Source organism: Myxocyprinus asiaticus, chromosome 6 (genome assembly GCF_019703515.2).
Source record: "Myxocyprinus asiaticus isolate MX2 ecotype Aquarium Trade chromosome 6, UBuf_Myxa_2, whole genome shotgun sequence".
NCBI classification, from domain to species: Eukaryota; Metazoa; Chordata; class Actinopteri; order Cypriniformes; family Catostomidae; genus Myxocyprinus; species Myxocyprinus asiaticus.
Window position 1 is genome coordinate 12857065 of NC_059349.1, and position 20048 is coordinate 12877112.

Below are 20048 nucleotides of genomic sequence, written 5' to 3' on the forward strand. Positions count from 1 at the left end.
GCCAAGGAGACTTTTATTTTGGTCTGTTCTCACCCAAAACCAATTGGATCACTTCAGAATTATTGATTAAAGGAATAGTTCACCCAAAAATGAAATTTCTCTCATTGTTCACCTACCCTGATGCCATCCCAGATGTGTATGACTGTCTTTCTTCAGCAGAACACAAATTAATATTTTAGGTCCTTATAATGGAAGTACATGGGTTCCAGCACTTTGATGGACCAAAAATCATATTTAGGCAGCAATAAAGTAATCCACACGACTCGATCAATGAATGTCTTCTGAAATGAATCGATACGTTTATGTAAGAAACAAGTCAGTAATTAAAACTTTTTTAACTTTAAATCGCCGCTTCCATCCAGGGCTCTGATACAGTTTGAAATAGCCAAACTCTCACTTAACTTTCGTTCTTCTGTTGTAAATAAGCGCCGTTTCCGATTTCTCGTGAGAACTCGCCGACGCGTTTACGTCACACTTCGCGTCAGCTGCTGGCAGGAGGCGCTTTTTAAAAGTTAATAACGTTTTAATTATCTATTTATTTTTAACGCAAACTTATCGATTTGCTTCAGAAGACATTCATTGATCGACTGGAGTCGTGTGGATTACTTTATTGCTGCCTAAATATGACTTTTGGACTGTCAAAGTACATTGCATTATAAGGACCTGACAGAGCTCTATTTTCTTCTATAAATCTTCATTTGTGTTCTGCTGAAGAAAGACAGTCATACACATCTGGGATGGCATCAAGGTAAGTGAATAATGAGAGGATTTTCATTTTTGGGTGAACTATTCCTTTAAAACACTGGAGTCATATGGATTAATTTTATGATGACTTTATCTCCTTTTTGGAGATTTTTAAGTTCTGGTCACCATTCACTTGCATTGTATGGACTTACAGAGCTGATTTTTTTTTTTGTTGTTGTTTGTTTTTTTTTTTTGTGATTAAAATTTGTATTCATTTTTCAAAACAAAGAAAAACAAAACATATATACAATGACTCAACATTAACTCCCACAACTTCCCCTCCCCAATCAAGAACCCCACCCGACCCCAAACAAACATCCCAGTGGTCTTACATAAGTACACACATATACAGATAATAAAATAATAATAATAATAATATATATATATATATATATATATATATATATATATATATATATATATATATATATATATATACATATATATACATACACTATATTGCCAAAAGTATTCGCTCATCTGCCTTTAGACGCATATTAACTTAAGTGACATCCCATTCTTAATCCATAGGGTTTAATATGACGTCGGCCCACCCTTTGCAGCTATAACAGCTTCAACTCTTCTGGGAAGGCTTTCCACAAGGTTTAGGAGTGTGTTTATGGGACTTTTTGACCATTCTTCCAGAAGCGCATTTGTGAGGTCAGACACTGATGTTGGACGAGAAGGCCTGGCTCGCAGTCTTCGCTCTAATTCATCCCAAACGTGCTCTATCGGGTTGAGGTCAGGACTCTGTGCAGGCCAGTCAAGTTCTTCCACACCAAACTCGCTCATCCATGTCTTTATGGACCTTGCTTTGTGCACTGGTCCGCAGTCATGTTGGAACAGGAAGGGGTCATCCCCAAACTGTTCCCACAAAGTTGGGAGCATGGAATTGTCCAAAATCTCTTGGTATGCTGAAGCATTCAGAGTTCCTTTCACTGGAACTAAGGGGCCAAGCCCAGCTCCTGAAAAACAACCCCACACCATAATCCCCCTCCACCAAACTTCACAGCTGGCACAATGCAGTCAGACAAGTACCGTTCTCCTGGCAACCGCCAAACCCAGACTCGTCCATCAGATTGCCAGATGGAGAAGCGTGATTCGTCACTCCAGAGAACGCGTCTCCACTGCTCTAGAGTCCAGTAGCGGCGTGCTTTACACCACTGCATCCGACGCTTTGTATTGCACTTGGTGATGTATGGCTTGGATGCAGCTGCTCGGCCATGGAAACCCATTCCATGAAGCTCTCTACGCACTGTTCTTGAGCTAATCTGAAGGCCACATGAACTTTGGAGGTCTGTAGCGATTGACTCTGCAGAAAGTTGGCGACCTCTGCGCACTATGCGCCTCAGCATACTCAGCATATCATTTTACGTGGCCTACCACTTCGTGGCTGAGTTGCTGTCATTCCCAATTGCTTCCACTTTGTTATAATACCACTGACAGTTGACTGTGGAATATTTAGTAGCGAGGAAATTTCACGACTGGACTTGTTGCACAGGTGGCATCCTATCACAGTACCACGCTGGAATTCACTGAGCTCCTGAGAGCGGCCCATTCTTTCACAAATGTTTGTAGAAGCAGTCTGCATGCCTAGGTGCTTCATTTTATACACCTGTGGCCATGGAAGTGATTGGAACACCTGAATTCAGTTATTTGGATGGGTGAGCGAATACTTTTGGCAATATAGTGTACATACATACATATACACATATAATAAACATACAACTCTAAACTATACCTCTCTCTCCACAGACCCACTCCGAGAGCCCCCCAAAAACATCAAATATCTACCCCATTTCCCAATAAAAGGATCACATATCCCCAGTCTTCTACACATTACCTCTTCTAAGGCTGCCACCCTTCCCATCTCCTCGCACCACTCCCGAATCGAGGATGCTCCCACCGACTTCCAACCCCTTAAAACAATCTGCCTGCCTATCATCGCACTGGTGAGGACCCAATTGTTTATGTATTTGTCACCTACGTCGATGACAGCCCCATCACCCAAAACACAGAGTCTGGGGCAAAACGAAATCTGAATTCCTAACACATCACACACAACACTCTGTACCTTCAACCAAAATTCCTGAATCTCAGCGCACCACCAAAAAACATGGGCCATGTCTCCATCCTCTGATTGCCATTGCCAGCAGGTGGGTGTGTCTTTAAGACCAAGCCTATACAATTTAGAGGGGGTCCAATAGAACCGATGTAAAATCTTGAATTGTATAAGGCACACCCTTGCATCTCTCGATGCAGTTTTTATATTTTTAAAAATCCTAGCCCATTCTCCCTCCTCCAAATCCAGGTTTAAATCTTTCTCCCATAATCTCTTGAGAGTGGTTGAGACTCCGTCCCCCAGACTCTGAATTAATAAGGAGTAATACACTGATGCCTCATGGCCCTTTCCAAAAGCAGAAATCACCTCTCCTAGAGTATCTGCTGCTTTAGGGGGGTGTATGCTATTCCCCAAAATAGTGCAGAGCAAATGGCGTAACTGAAGATACCTAAAAAACTAAGATCTGGGGATCCCAAAATATTGAACCAAATTTTCAAAGGATCTCATCACACCGCTCTCATAAAGATCACCGAGTGAATTAACCCCCCTCGCAATCCACTCTGACCAACAAAAAGGGGACTTATTAATGCATTGTTTGGGGTTTAGCCATAGGCTCGAGGCAACATTTAGATAAATATCTGAATTAAACACTGGACACTTTTGTCCATACTGAGTGCAAATGTAAAATAACGGGGTGTGATTTAACTTCTCTATTTAGTTTGATGGAAAGGCTTTGCAATGGCAAAATAGGGGCAAGAAGTTCTTGTTCAATGCAGAATCAGGGAGGGGCTCTTTCAGGTGGAAGCGACCAATGAGCCAAATGTCTGAGTCTGAATGCATAATAATAAAACAAAATCTTGGGTAGGCCTAGCTCACTTTTGTCAATCGGCCTATGTAACTTATTGAAATGTAGTCTGGGGCGCTTACCACTCCAAATGAAAGACTTCGCTATGCTCTCAAATTGCTTGAAATAAGAGAGGGGGACATCTACCGGGAGAGACTGTAGCAAGTAGTTAAATTTTGTAATACAGTTCATTTTAATAACATTAACCTTCCCAATCATCAATAAATGTAATGAAGCCCACCTGTCTACATCGCTCGAAAACCTTTTTATTAAAGGGTCAAAATTAACGCTGACTAAACAGACAAATTTGTTGGGAATACACCCAACCCTACTATATCTATGCCTTGTAGATGGGTTCAAAAGTCGCCAGATATCTGCAAGACCAAGATTTTTGCACATCCAGTGAAGCGTCAGTGTTGCTCTTGGGGGCTTACACATTTTGCTTCACTATGATCAAGGACTGAGTCCATCAAAAGATTAAAGTCTCCTCCCAATATTATGTCATGAGGGGTGCCAGCAGCTTGCAACATCCCATCAAGATCTATAAAAAAGCCTTGATCGTCAATGTTAGGTGCATAAATATTAGCCAAAATCAACATTTGCCCCTGAATTTCTCCTACAACAACAATGACTCTTCCTAATTTATCTTTAATATGTTTGAGACATTTGAATTGTAGATGCTTATTTATCATAGTAATGACTCCCCTGCTCTTACTTGAACCAGCACTAAAGAAAACATGTCCACCCCATATCTTACCAAATTTTTCAGCTTCCTACAGGAAAAGAAACACAATATCATATTTCTTACGTTTAAGAAAAGAAATAACCTTCCTTCTTTTTATAGGGTGCCCCAACCCATTCACATTCCATGTGGAGAGAGACAACTTATTCATATTAACATTTGACATATTGATATAATAAAAAAAAAACATTTGTGTGTCAAAAACAAGATTACACAGACCACATTCCCCATTAATGCTACAATCAAACCCCAAACTTCTCCCCGAACAAAACAAACAGAAAAAAGAAAAACATGCGCACGACAGCGCCAACCGGCGTCAATCCCTCAAAACTCAAAGAGTCCATGTACGCCTACGAGAACCCCCGTGACAACTTTGCCATCGGATTATTCAAGTCCGGTGTTTCTGCACAAATTTTGTGAGGCAAAATTACATAACAGAAAATACTTTGTAAAACAGACCCCAGCCAACAGGCAGAATAACAGAAAAAACATATAGATACATTCACAGAACTGTCTCGAAGGTGTGTTCCTCCACAAAACAAACTCCAGCTGATATAAAGCCGTTCAGTTTCCTTGGACAGACACACAATTGTTCAGTGAGCTGGCTGTTATGAGTGCAGCAGATGAGGTATTCATTCTACTGTCCCTTAAAAATACTCCACAAAAACAAACTCCAGCAACAGGAGGCATAAGCACAAAGAATGAACAGATTTAACCACAACTGTCCCGAAGTAGTGTAATTCAACAGAACAAGCTCCAGCCACTAGGCAGAGCCAGCACGAAAAACAAAACCGGCATCCCGGTTCCTCGGATAATCAGGAGCCAAACTAACTCGGAGGCTGCGAAAAAAACAACAAACTTACTCAGCCCATCAACTTTATAAAAGACGTCCTTTATGTGAGCATGTAGATATTTTGCGGTCATCCATAGTGTCCATTCTCGATCTGGCCGGGAACTTCAGTGTAAAAAAAATCTTCCGTCAATGCAGTTTCTTGGAGTCATGCCATAAAAAAAACTCCAGCCGCTAGGTGGAGCCAACGCAAAAAGAAACAAAAATGGCACCCAGCTTTCTCAGATAATAGAGTTCCTCAACCACGAGGCAGTCCACTAATATAAGAAACATCAAATGGCTTACTCCGATGTATTTATGAAGGAGAGTGCCGGTTTTCAACATGTAAATACTTTGCGACCATTCTTCGTTTCTATTCTCAATTTGGCTGGGAACATCAATGCAAAAGCAATCTTCTGTTGGTGTAAGAGTTTCTTGCATTCCCTGAACTGAACGCGTTTCTCTCCTGTCGAATTCACAAAGTCCGGGAACAAGAAAATATTATGGTTCTTCCAAGAGCTTCTAAAAAGTTTCCCTTTACTCCTCGACCTGGAGCAACACGAGATCTTTATCGGATGATTTCAGAAATTTGGCCAGAATCGATCGGGACCTGTCTCCCTCAGCAGATCCCCGAGCTGGAACTCCGTGAGCTCGCTCGACCTCCAGTTCTCGGCCCGTTATGTCGAGCAAACTCGGGAAGAGGCCGTCCAGGAATTCCACCATATCTCTGCCCTCTTCATGCTCAGGAATTCCAACAATTCATATGTTATTCCTTCGGCTCATATTTACGAAATATTCCAGTTTTTCCAAAATTAATTCCAAATCTGTTTTGGATGCGGGCGGATTATCAAGATAATCGATTCGTCTTTCAACTTCTGTCACTCTTGTAAACAACTCAGAGGATTTTGTTTCCATCGCCGTAATCGATCGACGTATTACAGCGAGATCCTCCAAGTCAGCAACAACCTTCATCAGCATCACCGAGATGTTGGACAGTTGATGCTGAATTTCATCTCCCGACGCGCTATCCAAATCCAGTCCCTGGCTCGCAGTCCCGTCAGAGGCCTCAGCTTGAACATGTAAGTGTCTTTCAGTGTCTCCAGAGTCTGAGGATTTTGACATCTTTGCCATGTTTACCTCAAAGAGCAAGTATGTAACTGAGTGTATCGAATCTCACTGGATTATAACATGAAAATAATTAAAAAACTAGCAAAGTTCGCAGAGCTCGTGTCTCACACGTCTGCTTCTCGCATGGCGTCACGTGAACCCCCCCGAGCTGAAATATTCTTCTAAAAATCTTCGTTTGTGTTCAGCAGAAGAAAGAAAGTCATACGCATTTTAGATGGCATGAGGGTGAGTAAATGATAAGATTTCATTTTTGGGTGAACTATTCCTTTAAGTAGTTTAATGTCAAACTGTAAAGTTTGAACAGGCTCCCGTCCACCAGAGGGAGCCCTCACCTGAATATTGAACTCTGTCACTTCCTGTTCTTGCCACATCAGTTCCTGTTTGGTCATTCACCATGTATGTAAGCCATGTGCTCACAGTATCACTTTGCGAACTATTGCCAGTTATCTGCCTTACCAAGCGTTTATTCTCTGCCATTATTTTTGACTACTGTTATGACCATTGCTTACGTTTGCTGGATTCACGTCTCTGGATTACTGTTTTGGATTTGTTTGCCTGTGGACCGATTTATCTGTGTTTTGACCCAAGCCTGTGATTACGTTTAAGGAATACTGTTTGAATTGTTTGTTCAATAACTCTAATAAATATCTGCAAATGGAATCCTCTCAGCCTACCTCATCCTTACACAAACATTTATTTATTTATTTATTTTAAACCTGGAAATAAATAGAAAGTTTTAGTGTTTCGAAAAATGTAAAACAAAGAAATGTAATGCTGTCAATAAAAAAGAAATATGAAAGATTCTGATTCTATAAATCACTAATAAATACTACCAAATACAAAAAAAAAAAAAAATACAAAAAAAAAAAATTGAAATTCATGTAATTTTTCAATTCAGCACTCAAATTGTTATTCGGATAATTTAATTTGTAATCAATTACTTTACATTTAAATAGTAAAACGCAACTCAAAAGACATTTTGGCTCCACTGAAACATGTAGAGTATGTTATGACTAGGTAAAGCATTAATATATTGCTCTTGCCCAAAAGCTGGTAAACAGTTACTATGCATGTTTTAGTGAAATATTGCACTCTGACAGTTCCAGTCACAGTAAGTGAAAGAGACAGTGACAGTAGTGTAAAAGGTCACCCATCCCACTATAAGGAGGCAAGGACAAATTAAGAATAAACAGAGAGAGGCTCATAGAGAGAAACAGAGATTGTGTATGAATTAAGCTTAGCGTGATAATGTAATATCAGATTACACCACAACAATGCATTTGAGCTGATACAAGTGTTCAATTGCTGAAAAAGGAGGAGTAACGGAAAGGCAATAAAGTCCTGGACAGTCATGAGTACCAGCAGACAGAACGGCAGTCCTTCAGAAATACTTCTCTGAAAGAAAATATTTTCAACAAGACTGTGTGCTCAGGTAGGTTTGTTTTATCTCTTTTTTTTTTTTTTTTACCTTCATCTTGTCTACCCGAACTGGAACAGAATTTAATTCTGTTTAAATTTAAAATCCCAATCTGATTTTTTAACAACACAGACGTTTTGAAACCTCAACAACCAAGATGCTTATCTTGGCTTATCTATGTCTAATCAAGGAAAACATATTTGTATATTACATTGTAAATGAAATGTAAATAATTTAACTCAGATTTAATTCCTGGTCATCCTCTGTTTAGACTGTATTTCTGTAAGAGCGTTAGTAATAATGCTATTACAAATATTAGTTAATAAGATATACATTTTAATATTGTTGTGTAAATAATTATCTTATTTGTATATTAATGCTAGTTTTTCTTTATAGATTTTTATGGTGTATATTAAATAAGACTGTTTACTATGAACCAAATAAATTATTTTATAAGACGTTTTTTGCCCACCCATATGATGTCGTATAGGTGGACAAAAAACTTCTTATAAAACAATTTATTTGGTTCATAGTAAGCAGTCTCATTTAATTTACAAAAATATAAATATTTAATAAAATATATAAATAAATTAAATATATAAATATAAATATATAAATAATTATCATTATTATTAGTAGTATTAATAATAGCAATATTAATAATAATATTGTAGTAGTATTCCTTTTTTTAAAAGAATGTCTTATTAATTAATGTCTATTTTTTCAATAACATTACATAACAATTACATTTTGAAACTTTTCCAACCCAGATGCTCATCTAAGCTTATCTATTACCAATCAAAGACAATCACTTGTATATCACACAGTTAATAAATGAATATGTTTATTTGAGTTTTGTTTGGGTCTGATGTAGAGTTTGAAATTAAAAGTACACACAAGACTTATTTGTTACTGTTCTATATACACACAGTATCTATATATTTACACAGTGGCCAGAATGGTAGTGTATGTGTTGTTTACACATTGAAGTTGTGGTACTGACACGGGTGATGCAAGTTTGAGTCTGGTCTCCTTCAAGTCTGTTGATTTGGAAACAACTGGATTGTGAAAAGTGGGTGTTACATACCAGAATCACCTTGACATGGTTATGTCAGCCGAAATATCATTACATTTTGATTAAAGATTATGAAAAAAAAAAAATTCTTTGTAATAACATGCACTGTTGATTCTTGCGCAACAAGACCAGGAGGCGCATTAAGAAGGGAAATATCCACAGGAGGGCGCTAAAAGCGAGTTGTAAAGCGAGTTGTTTTAAGTTGTAAGTGATGTTACACAGTCAACAGGAATGCATATTTTATTAACCATATGTCCTAATCCAAATTCCAACTATAAAGCTAACCGTCAGTTAAGATAAAAATGTAATTTTAGTACAAAAATGCAACCATCGTGTCCCGCTCATCATTGATTAGGTAAGTGCAGTTACTCCCTGGTCTCTAAGGATGCTTGCTCAAAGCGCTATCACTCGCGCCACAGGAAATTTAGACACATTTGAACTGTCACTGTTAGAAGCCACTTGTCAGTAACTCACCATCAGAAAAGTGTCTTGGAAGGCATTTACACTTAGTTGTTTCATGATTGTATTGCAATCCAATCAGTTAATATGCAAGAAGTACATACCCCCTAAGAATTGTCCCTGTCTGTCTTTGTTGTAACCTCTGCAGGTATTTCCTTGTCATCAATGATCCAGCTCAACTGCTCATCACCAGAGTCCTTGTACGTAACAGTGAACGCATCATGGTGCCCCAAAGAGGAAGAGTGTCTCAGCGCAGAGGACCTGGTAGACCTTTGCCTGAGCCGCAGTGCTTACCTGGAGAAATACCTGGGCCCTTGCCGTTCACGTCTCTTTCTGCCTGTGTGCATCACCTACCTGCTCATCTTTGTAGTTGGAGTGCTGGGCAACAGCTTGACTTGCATTGTCATCGCCCGTCACCCTGTAATGCGCACAACAACAAACTTCTACCTGTTCAGCTTGGCCATTTCTGACCTCCTTGTGCTCCTGCTCGGTCTTCCATACGAGCTGTATGAACTCTGGAGCAACTATCCGTTCGTGTTTGGTGTTGCAGGTTGCTATTTCAAGACCTACTTGTTCGAGACTGTCTGCTTTGCTTCTGTGCTCAACGTGACCGCGTTGAGTGCAGAGCGCTACAGGGCAGTCACGCATCCCCTCCATGCCAAACATGTAGCGACACATGCTCATGCTAAGCGTCTGATCATTGCATTATGGGTGGTCTCTCTGGTGTGTGCATTGCCCAATACCAGTCTGCATGGCGTAGTGAGGTTGCAACCCTATTTTGGACTCACCTTCCCCGAATCGGCGGTCTGCACCCTGGTACGTGATACTTGGATCTACAACCTGTTGGTGCAGGTGACGGCAGTGCTGTTCTTCATACTGCCAATGCTAACCATCAGTGTGCTGTATGTGCTGATCGGCCTGCAGTTGCATCGGGAAAGGGAGTGTTTTGATTTAAAGACTGGGATGAATCATGACGGGCTGCGTCAGAGGAAGCGTCATCGGCAAGTCAATAAAATGCTCTGTGAGTTCTGTTCCAGTGCTACGCCTGTGGACGATTGTAATGTTAGTTCCTGCAGGCCATTAAGGGTTTAATCTGAAGTGTGTAAATTCTGCACTACCAGCAGCACCATACGAAATAGAACAAATAAACTTTGTTTCCAAACAGGTTTCCAGAATATGTCCTCCACCACTGGTAGCACCACTGGGTCACAGTGTTTTAACTTTTCAGGGAAACCAACCTACAAATGGCATCCTTATATTTTTCATATTATACTCTGCATATAAAGCTGGGATAAGAGTAGTTTAACAAAACAATATACACAATTCAGCTTTAATATAATGGTTAAAGGAATGTTCCGGCTTCAATACAAGTTAAGCTCAACCAATAGCATTTGTGGCATAATGTTGATTACCACAAAACATGTTTTTGACTTGCCCCTTTTCTGTAAAGAAAAAAGCAAAAAATCGAGGTTACAGTGAGAAACTTAAGCCCAAAGTATACTTTGGTTTTAATGCGAATGCTTAAGGTCTGCATACAATCGAACGTGAGCCTTTCAAAGTATACTTAATTTGACTGCGCGCATACACAAGCGGTTTGTGCATGCGCGCTACAACTGATATGAGATACTGGACTATTTCGAGTTTAGACACATAAAGATGTCGAGTTATACAAATGCAGGTATCTTCTGACCTCCTCACACGCATGTTCTTGACGAGCACATCCACTGATGTTGTTTTCACATTCGTCTCCTGTTGTTTAGCAGCAATTAAATGGTCTTCTAGCACTTCTTCGTGACACCAACAGCTCAAATGTGAGTGTTGCCACCTTGTGGATCCACTGAGCATTGCAAATAATTCCAGGCGCATGCGCATTCTGCACATTCAAAGACACATGGTTGATCTAGGAGCGTTCAGTGCTCGTGCACTCAGCTAAACGCGTTCGTGTCTGACCGTAGTATACTTTGGGCTGTACAATGAGTGAATTGGGCCAATTTTTAGAGGGTGTAGAGGCAAAATTGTGACGCTTATAATTTTATAAAAGTACTTCTATTAATTGATCTGTTAAAATATGTGTATTATTTGAGCTGTAAAGTTGTTTAAACCTTAAATCTTTTTTAGGGTTTAAGGGTTTACAGTGTTAAATTGTCATGGCAACGAAGTTGTAATATTGGATATCACTTTATACAGAAAAGGTTATTAAGTGATTTTATCACACTAAAATCATGTTAACACACATATTGTTTATGTCATTGAAACAGGGTTCAGTGGAAAGGAGGAGGCGGGAACCGCACGAAGCATCAAAGTAATGTTTTTAATAAACTTAAACACACAAATGTAAACGCATACAGGGCAGCTGCCTGTTGCTCTCTCTCTCTCGAACTGCCGCATCTCGTTGCACTTATCCCTCTCCTCGGCTGATTAGCCCGATTGGGGGCCGGGCGTACATAGTCACGGCCTGGCCCCGCCCTCCTCCTTGTCACAGTCGTGTGGCTATACTTTTGAAACAGTGAGTATTTTAACATTTACAAATTGGCCCCATTCACTTCCATTGTAAGTGCCTCACTGTAACCCAGAATTTGTTTTGTTTTTTTTAAAGGGGGTTAGTATCAGTCTACATACATTTGTGTGGCAATCAACATAATGTCACAAATGCTGTCGATTGATCTTAACTTGTATTGCACCCGGAATATTCCTTTCAGGTCAATTTAGTCCTGGGTTAAAGTACACCCAAAAATGAAAATTCTGTCATTGTTTACTTAACCTCATGCCATTCCAAACTCAAATACTGTTATTTTCCCTGTGAAACACAAAAGATGAATTACATCTCTTTTCCAAACAATGACAATTCATACCCACATGCTGTCAAGGACTAAAAAGAAAAACAACAACAACAACAACAATATCAAGATGCATCATGCCAAGTTGACTCTAGTGAAGTCATTGATTCTCACATTTCTCTAACCTGCCACATGATCTATGGAAAACAATATAATCAAATGGGTTTGGAATGACATAAGGGTGAATAAATGATGACAGACTTTTCATTTTTGGTCAGTTATTCCTATAAGATAGCCATAGTGGATTTACACAGATAGACAAGCAGTTATCAAAACAGATTGAATGCTTGATGCATGCTGCATTCATCCAATCAAAGTTATTAATCAATGTTATAAATATATACAGTACGGTGCAAAAGTTTTAGGCACTTGTGAAAAATGTTGCATAGTGAGAATATCTTCAAAAATAATGCCATAAATAGTTTTTATTTATCAGTTTACATCATACAAAGTCCAGCAAACATAAAAAAAGTTAAATCAATATTTGGTATGATGAACTTTGCCTTCAAAACAGCACCAGTTCTCCTAGGTATACCTGGACACAGTTTTTCATGGTTGTTAGTAGATAGGATGTTCCAAGCTTCTTGGAGAATTCGCCACAGTTCTTCTATCTGTCTCAATTGCTTCTGTCACTTCATGTAATCCCAGACTTACTCGATGTTCAGTGGGGGGCTCAGTGGGGGCAATGCCATCTGTTGCAGGGCTCCCTGTTCTTCTATTCTATTCAATTAGCAAAAGGAATGGTTGGGAGTCTAAAATGTATATTTCTTATTGACACACTAAAATTGAAGAAATAACCATCTTAAGACAAATGTTTTTGTAAAATATCTTAAGTGCCTAAGACTTTTGCACAGTACTGTATGTGTAATAAAACTGCACTTAATAGGTAAATAAGAATGTTAATGCAGGCTAAACTAATGTAAAGAGTGAAATCTCTTTAAAAAAAATTACCCTGGGTTAACAATATCATCTGTGAGAAGCCCATTGGACTTTGCAAAGCTTAGATGTGTCATAATTTCTACTTCTGAGTATTTTTCTCTAAATATCATGCAAGGTCATGAAAAGAGATTAAATGAGCATTGAGAGCTTTGCCTTCAATCCACCTCCCTCTTCCCCTAAACACCACACTTTTAATAATGACAGATTCTTGTCATGTGGTTCATGTAAGGTTTTGCAATTCTAGAAACATGTGGAGCTTTGTTTAGAATAATCCTTATAAACTGAAAATATCCATCTGTGCTTTCACAGCTTCTTGTCATGTTATTGTAAATACAAGGGAATGTGATTTACTAATAGCATCTTTCTACATCTGGCTTATTGTAATATCTGCTCAGCACTACACTGTGTGGCCAACATCAAAATTTCAACATATGCTTAAAGAAACAAAATACTTTGGACTAGTAATGCATTCTTAAGTTAATAAACACTCTCAGTTGCACACATTTGTGCCAAGAGTAAAAATTTGTTTTACTGTCATTGCATTAGATAAAATATCAAACCCAAAGGCATCTGCAAACGAATGATGCTAGACCTTTTCTCAGAGCCATTTTTGCAATGGCATTTAACCAACTGGTCACAAGGGGATTTTTAGTGGATGTATGAAGTCATTTCCCCTCAAGTGTCCTAGCAAAATAACCACAAGTGCATCACATTAACTACGGATATGTTCCACTATTGGAATGGCGTGCATGTGCACACCATTCTTTAAAATACATTCCACTGGTTCCATTGGTTTGACATTTTATTATATAGTACAATGAGTTTCATCCTTTTTTTTAAAGGAATAGTTCACCCAAAAATGAAAATTATGTTATCATCACTGTATAAGAGCATATTTATAATGTATTTTCTCTTTTCTAATGTTTAACAGGTGCATTAGTGATTGTGTTTGGAATCTGCTGGGTGCCTTTTCACACTGATCGTGTCATGTGGAGCTACATTAAGAACTGGACTGTGGAGCAGCACCGTGTCTATGAGTATGTGCATCTTCTCTCTGGTGTCTTCTTCTACTTGGGATCAGTGGTCAATCCCATCCTCTATAACCTCATGTCTTCCCGCTTCAGAGAGATGTTCCGTGAGGTGGTGTGTCAGAAAGACCACCGTCAGCTATCCATCAGTAAAGTCACATTACGCAGTGTTGTCTCTGCCTCGCTCTCTGCCTCTCATTCGGTCTCATTTTCTGTCAAATTCAATGCACGTGGGTTGCCACAATCTCTTTAAAAACCCAGTTATTGTATCCCAATGCCAGGGCTGTGAAATTTTATTTGTCAAATGTACATACAGTAGAAGGCACTAGACAGTAGTACTTGTTAATAAATAAGTGTTTTTCTACAAGCTTCCATTTAAAGTAACCATTTTAAAGTTATAAAGTGGTATGTACTTGTGCTGTAAATGAGATAATAAAAAAGCATGTTTAGTCAGTGTGAATGTTATTGCTGAATTTGAACAACCATTTTAAAGCTATTATGTATTTAAATGAGTGGTTCTGTTGCAATGAGCATTGACTAGAAGTTTTTTGCCTAGACGCTTCTAAACCGTTTCCCAGATGGTAAAAGGGAAAACAGGCAATGACTGGGCTGACTGGGGTCTTTTAGAGTGGACTTGGCCTTCCTTAGACATCAATCTGAATAAATGTCCTGGGTACTCGGTAGCTCATGGCCAGTGATGGACTGCACCGTCAAGTCCTTGCATTCTCACATGGAGCTTAATGGCTTAACAGACAGTGTGTTTGTACGAAGGCATTTCTGAAGTAAACTGGTTTCAGACAGGCTTCCAAGGCACCATAACGTCATGTCTGGTGGTCTAGAACAAATTTAAGTGAACTTAAGAGATAACCAAGCAAATATTTAAAGCAATAGACCACCCAAAAATGAAAATGTTGTCGTACCCTCGTGTTTTTCTAGACTCTCATGTGGGCTTTTTATTTTTATTTTTGCATAGAAATGCAAATGGATGGTGATTTATGCTGCCAAGCTCCAAAATGACTCTTCTAAGTCTTCTGAAGTTTTACAACAGTTTTGTGTGAGGAACAGATGGAATTTTAAGTTGTTGTTCAACAATGTTCCACCTGCAGTAGCTCTTAAGTCTCATTTGCTATCAAGTTTTTCAAACATGTTACATTGCGATTGGCCATGTAACGCTCAAGAACCAATGGTGTTTTTGGTGACTATGACATTGAACTTTTTCTGTTGAGTTACTGACAAGCAGCATTTCCCATCAGACATTTTTACATAATTTTAAATTTGTTTACTTTTCCTGTTGTGCGACCGATAGTGTGTAGCGTCAGCAGCATCGGAGACCCAGGTTCTCAACCCGTGTTGAAACCAGCAAGTAATCGCTTTCACATTATCAATGATGAGTGTGATTTGAGGTTTCATTTTTCCTGTAAGATTGCGGGCCCTATTTTAAGAGTGCAAACGTTCAGCGCAACGCAGTGCCTTAAGACATAAGTGCAAAGTCAATGGGCATGACCATGAAGGTTTGGCATGCGCTAAGTCTAGGCGCAAGTGGGTTTGGTGAAATCGTGCGCGCAACGCGCAAAAAGGCTTCATCAAGTGCAATTGGTTCTTCTTTGGTTATTCCAGCATCTGCGTCCTATTATACTGTATAGTCTATTCCCTCAAGCACAAGCGATATAAACAAAGACAGTACATACATCAGAAATTGGTAGTGTAAATGGACTGTATGCAGTGAATTAAAAGAATAGAATTATGGACTTACAGTCTTTCGTGCATTAACTGCGCCCTTGATGAATGTCAGGCATTTTTCTATGACAGTGACACACACTCCTTTTACATGAATGGAAAATGTGGTTCTCGTCAGAATTTGGATTTATGCTCCGTTAAAATATAGAGAATATAAGTATAATTAATCATTTTCATCTACTGACACACAAATCATGGCTAATAATAACAGTGATTGTATCGGCACGCACTTCACTTCTACCGAAAATTTTATTTTTGAACATTTAAATTAATTTATTGAAAACAAGAAACATTTTTACCAAATATATTTCTAAATTCAATTTACACTTCAAATGAAAAGAAAATATAATCAAAATAACAAAGTGGTTAAAAAATCATACCAAATTCAAACATTTTACTCTGTCCAACTTCTTCCACCGGCCCCTTTTGCAATGACTTAAAAATCACTCTACGACAATGGGAGGAAAAATACCAATATAAATTAGATCATAAATACCATTGTAAATATAAACATAATGCTAATAATTGAAAAATAAGTCATGACCTTTAGATAGTTCAACACAATCTAATATTTTAATTTTTTTTTCTTAAAACGGCTTTGACAGTGATTGTCAGGGACTTAATTTAATGTTCCACTTTATTTTAAGAGTTTGGACATGAGGGGGGCCTGGGTAGCTCAGGGAGTATTAACGCTGACTACCACCCCTGGAGTTGCAATTTCAAATCCAGGGTGTGCTGAGTGACTCCAGCCAGGTCTCCTAAGCAACCAAATTGGCCCAGTTGCTAGGGAGGGTAGAGTCACATGGGGTAACCTCCTTGTGGTCATGATTAGGGGTTCTCCCTCTCAATGGGGCACATGGTAAGAAGAGTTTGGACATGACCTTTTTTACCACCTGCTGGTGAAATCTCCAAACTTCAATTGCAGGAACTGAATTTGGATTTTGCGCTGAGATAAGACGTGGTATTGAAATGTCTAAGCGCAATGACCAATTCCTCTGGAAAATAGCAAATTGCACTTTGCGCCACTTCATTTACATACAGTACAATACACCCACAATTTGCGCGCCTACACCCACAGTAGCACAAACACTCCCACCCACGACCACTTGTGCTTTGCGCTGGCACACAAATTGCATTTAGAATTAGCACTCTCATGAAAATTGGATAAGACTTTGCGCACGGTCGTAATGTGTAGCGCTGCGCTTTGAGCACTCACGAAAATAGAGCCTTGCATTTTTACTCCACTGGCGATTAGGTTTAGGGTTGGGGTTTTGGGGTAGACTTAATAAAATATGCATTACTCTTCATTGTATTTCAACATTAAAACTAAAAACAACTCGATTTACAACTTGCTTTTGGCGCCACTCTGTGGACATTTCACCTGGAAACTGGAGCTCATACATGCCCATACTTCCAACAACACTTCCATTTTCGGTCATTGGGGGCAGTGCTTCGAGTTTTGATAAACAAAGACCGTGGTTAGCTTAAGAACTGTCAAGCTACTGTTTCTGAATTCACAGTGAAATTAGTCTGATGTCAAACCAGGAACATGTGTTAAGGTGACATGTTTTAACACAAGAATTAGATTTGTCAGAGAACGTTTATTCCATGAATTTTGGTCTGTTCCTCACACAAATTTGTATGACTTGGAATATAGCGCACTAGTCATTTTGGGGCTTTGTAATTACTTGTTGCTGCAAGTCAGTAAATATGGAACCGGTTATCTAACACAAGGTGGCATAATTAAGTTAAAATATTAGTAATGCCATTAAATATAATTTGGCCTTATATAGAATTTTACCAGTAAGCTTCTCATCATTCTCTCTGAAACTTTCCTTTCAGAGCTTTGAATGTAAACACTGGAGATTTCATAACAACATGGAATCTAGCTTATGATGAGGTCATATTAGATAAGATTTGTTTATATAATTATGTTCAGTGGTGTTTTACAGTGTTTACAACTACTATTCCTAGTGAGCATTTAGAGAATTTACAATGGCTTACTTATGACGTATATGGCAACTTTACCTCTACTCTGTAGGAATATAATAATAACAGCACTCAAAACATAACAAAGTTAAAAGAACTTAATAAAATTGAGGAAAACTTTTCCACGCAATTAAATTACTTTGATCTAGTCTTGTTGTATGAACATAGTTTTATTTTGTCAAATCCACTAGTTAGAAAGTCAAAAGTCATCATTTAAATTATACTGAGGCAACGTAACTTTAACTGTCTTTAGCTTTGACCAATCACTTGTTATTGCAATTGTACAGATTTGTGAGCTCATAGCCTCATGCAATCGAGACAACATCTTGCACATGAGTTTTGAATTAAGTAAACTTTAGATTAAGTAAACTTCCATTTTACAAATTTAAGTGTATTGCGTGATATGAAATGAAGTTGTGGCAAAATGTTCAATAATTGTGTTGCAGTAGCTCATTTTAATTAAATAAATTGAACAAGCAGCAACAATCCTTTTTTAAGTGTACTTGTGAAATAATCAAAATATATTCAATAAAGTAATCCTTTACTCAAAATGAGTTTAAGATTTGGTTACTTGTCATTTACATTTTGCAGATGCTTATATGCTTATATGCAAAAGTGAATTACCCTATTTGCAGGGACAGTCAAGCAACTAAGGATATGTCTTACTGTAGGGTAGAAATGTGATAAGACTCCGTGGTTTATGGGTCACCTCCAAATCTGGGGATTTATTCATACACTGTCCTTCACAGATGCAGCAGACCCAGTGCATAAGTTGTTCAAATTATAAACTACATATAGATTTTCAGCCATGAAACTATACTCAAATCAGATCAGTCAGGTACATAATGTCACATCTTTGCCTAATTTCTTTTTCAAAGCAATCTATATCCTACTTTTAATTTCTCACATGCTGCAATAAACAAAATTCAGTTGTGATTTTCCACATTTAATCTATTATAAAAGCAATAATTCTGTTTTAAAAAGCAAATCATTTGTTTTAATGATTTTATGAACATATTTTTTATTGTGTGCTTTGAGTGACTGACCTAAGTGACCACTGACCTGTTTTTATGTATTTATTTATTTATTTATTAATTTTTTTTGTTGAAGGGAAAATAAATGGTTTGGAAAAAGAAATCTAAACACTGTAATCCTGAAATAGTAAGATTTGGTTTAAACAACTGTAACAACTGTTTAAACCACTGTAAAGTCATTGCACTCATTTTATAGCCTGCTGTAATATCTTAAAATGTAATTTTGTCTGATATCACTGCCTAGATACAAGCATAATTCTATCAAGAGTGTAATTGTAAAACAGATTTAAATCTGACGTTGGTTTGCCAAACTCTGATATATTGCAAGAACTATTGATCTCTTTTCTCATTCCAAAACCATTCATTTCAGCCTTATGCTGGGGAGAATGAGGTAAGAAAAGGCAAAAGGGATTTTACATTCAACACTCAGATCTATGGAAGATAAAACATTCTGTGTAAATACAGGTAATACAGTTTTTAAAAAGTTGCTCTTTTGGCATAAAGTATAAATTAGTTATAAATTATCTTTTAACTACACCAAAGATCTAATAATTATGCAACACACACTTTTCAAGGTTGGTGAAATAACAGACTGTTTTTCCCACCCACTGTGAGAGGTCTTGGTTTGTTTGTTTGTTTGTTTTTAATGCCATGCCAGCTTCTATGGCTATTTCCATGGCGAGAAATGTGTAAGGAATTCTATAAAAGGTTTTTAAAATCTATTTTTCCTAAAAACCTCTAAAATTGCATTCGGTTTGACTTTGTTAAAAATTTCTTCCAGAGTGCTGACTGAATAAAAAAGGTTTCTCATGGGGTTAAGACCAGTAGTCTAATAAAACATGTTTCAGGGATAATGGATTCTGGCAGAAGGTACATGTTGGTGAATCTTCTCCCAATATTAAAAACTTGTGTGTCATCCTGGAGTGACCTATTCGATAGCGGGTGTAGACGATCTGGTCCCAGCAATTTGAAAACAGAGAGGAACTTCCTTTGAGAGGTCTTGGTAGTTTTGTTTTTAACAGTCAGATCTTGAGGACAAGAAATTATTAATGTGAATGTTGGCTGATAAAGCACCAGTCCCTTTTTGTGTGTTTTTCATTTTTTATGTTATCACCTTCAACTGTCTGGAATAAATCAGTGAAGTGGTTAAAGTTGAAGTATGTCTTTTCTCACTAGCACCAACT

At 38.1% G+C, this 20048-nt stretch overlaps 1 protein-coding gene across 1 annotated transcript; it reads left to right on the forward strand.

The window, feature by feature from the left end:
- Positions 1-7591: 7591 nt before the first annotated feature.
- LOC127443087 (neuromedin-U receptor 1-like) lies at positions 7592-18569 on the forward strand. Its single transcript, XM_051701583.1, has 3 exons — positions 7592-7781; positions 9449-10321; positions 14008-18569. Exons 2-3 carry the CDS (start codon positions 9466-9468, stop codon positions 14355-14357), a joined length of 1206 nt encoding a protein of 401 aa, XP_051557543.1. The 5' UTR covers positions 7592-7781; positions 9449-9465; the 3' UTR covers positions 14358-18569.
- The last annotated feature ends 1479 nt before the right edge of the window (positions 18570-20048 follow it).

Coding starts and splice junctions, on each gene's coding strand:
- LOC127443087 (XM_051701583.1), top strand. CDS start 9,466: ATGATCCAGCTCAACTGCTCATCACCAGAGTCCTTGTACGTAACAGTG. Junction 10,322..14,007: donor GCAAGTCAATAAAATGCTCT/GTGAGTTCTGTT, acceptor AATGTTTAACAG/GTGCATTAGTGATTGTGTTT.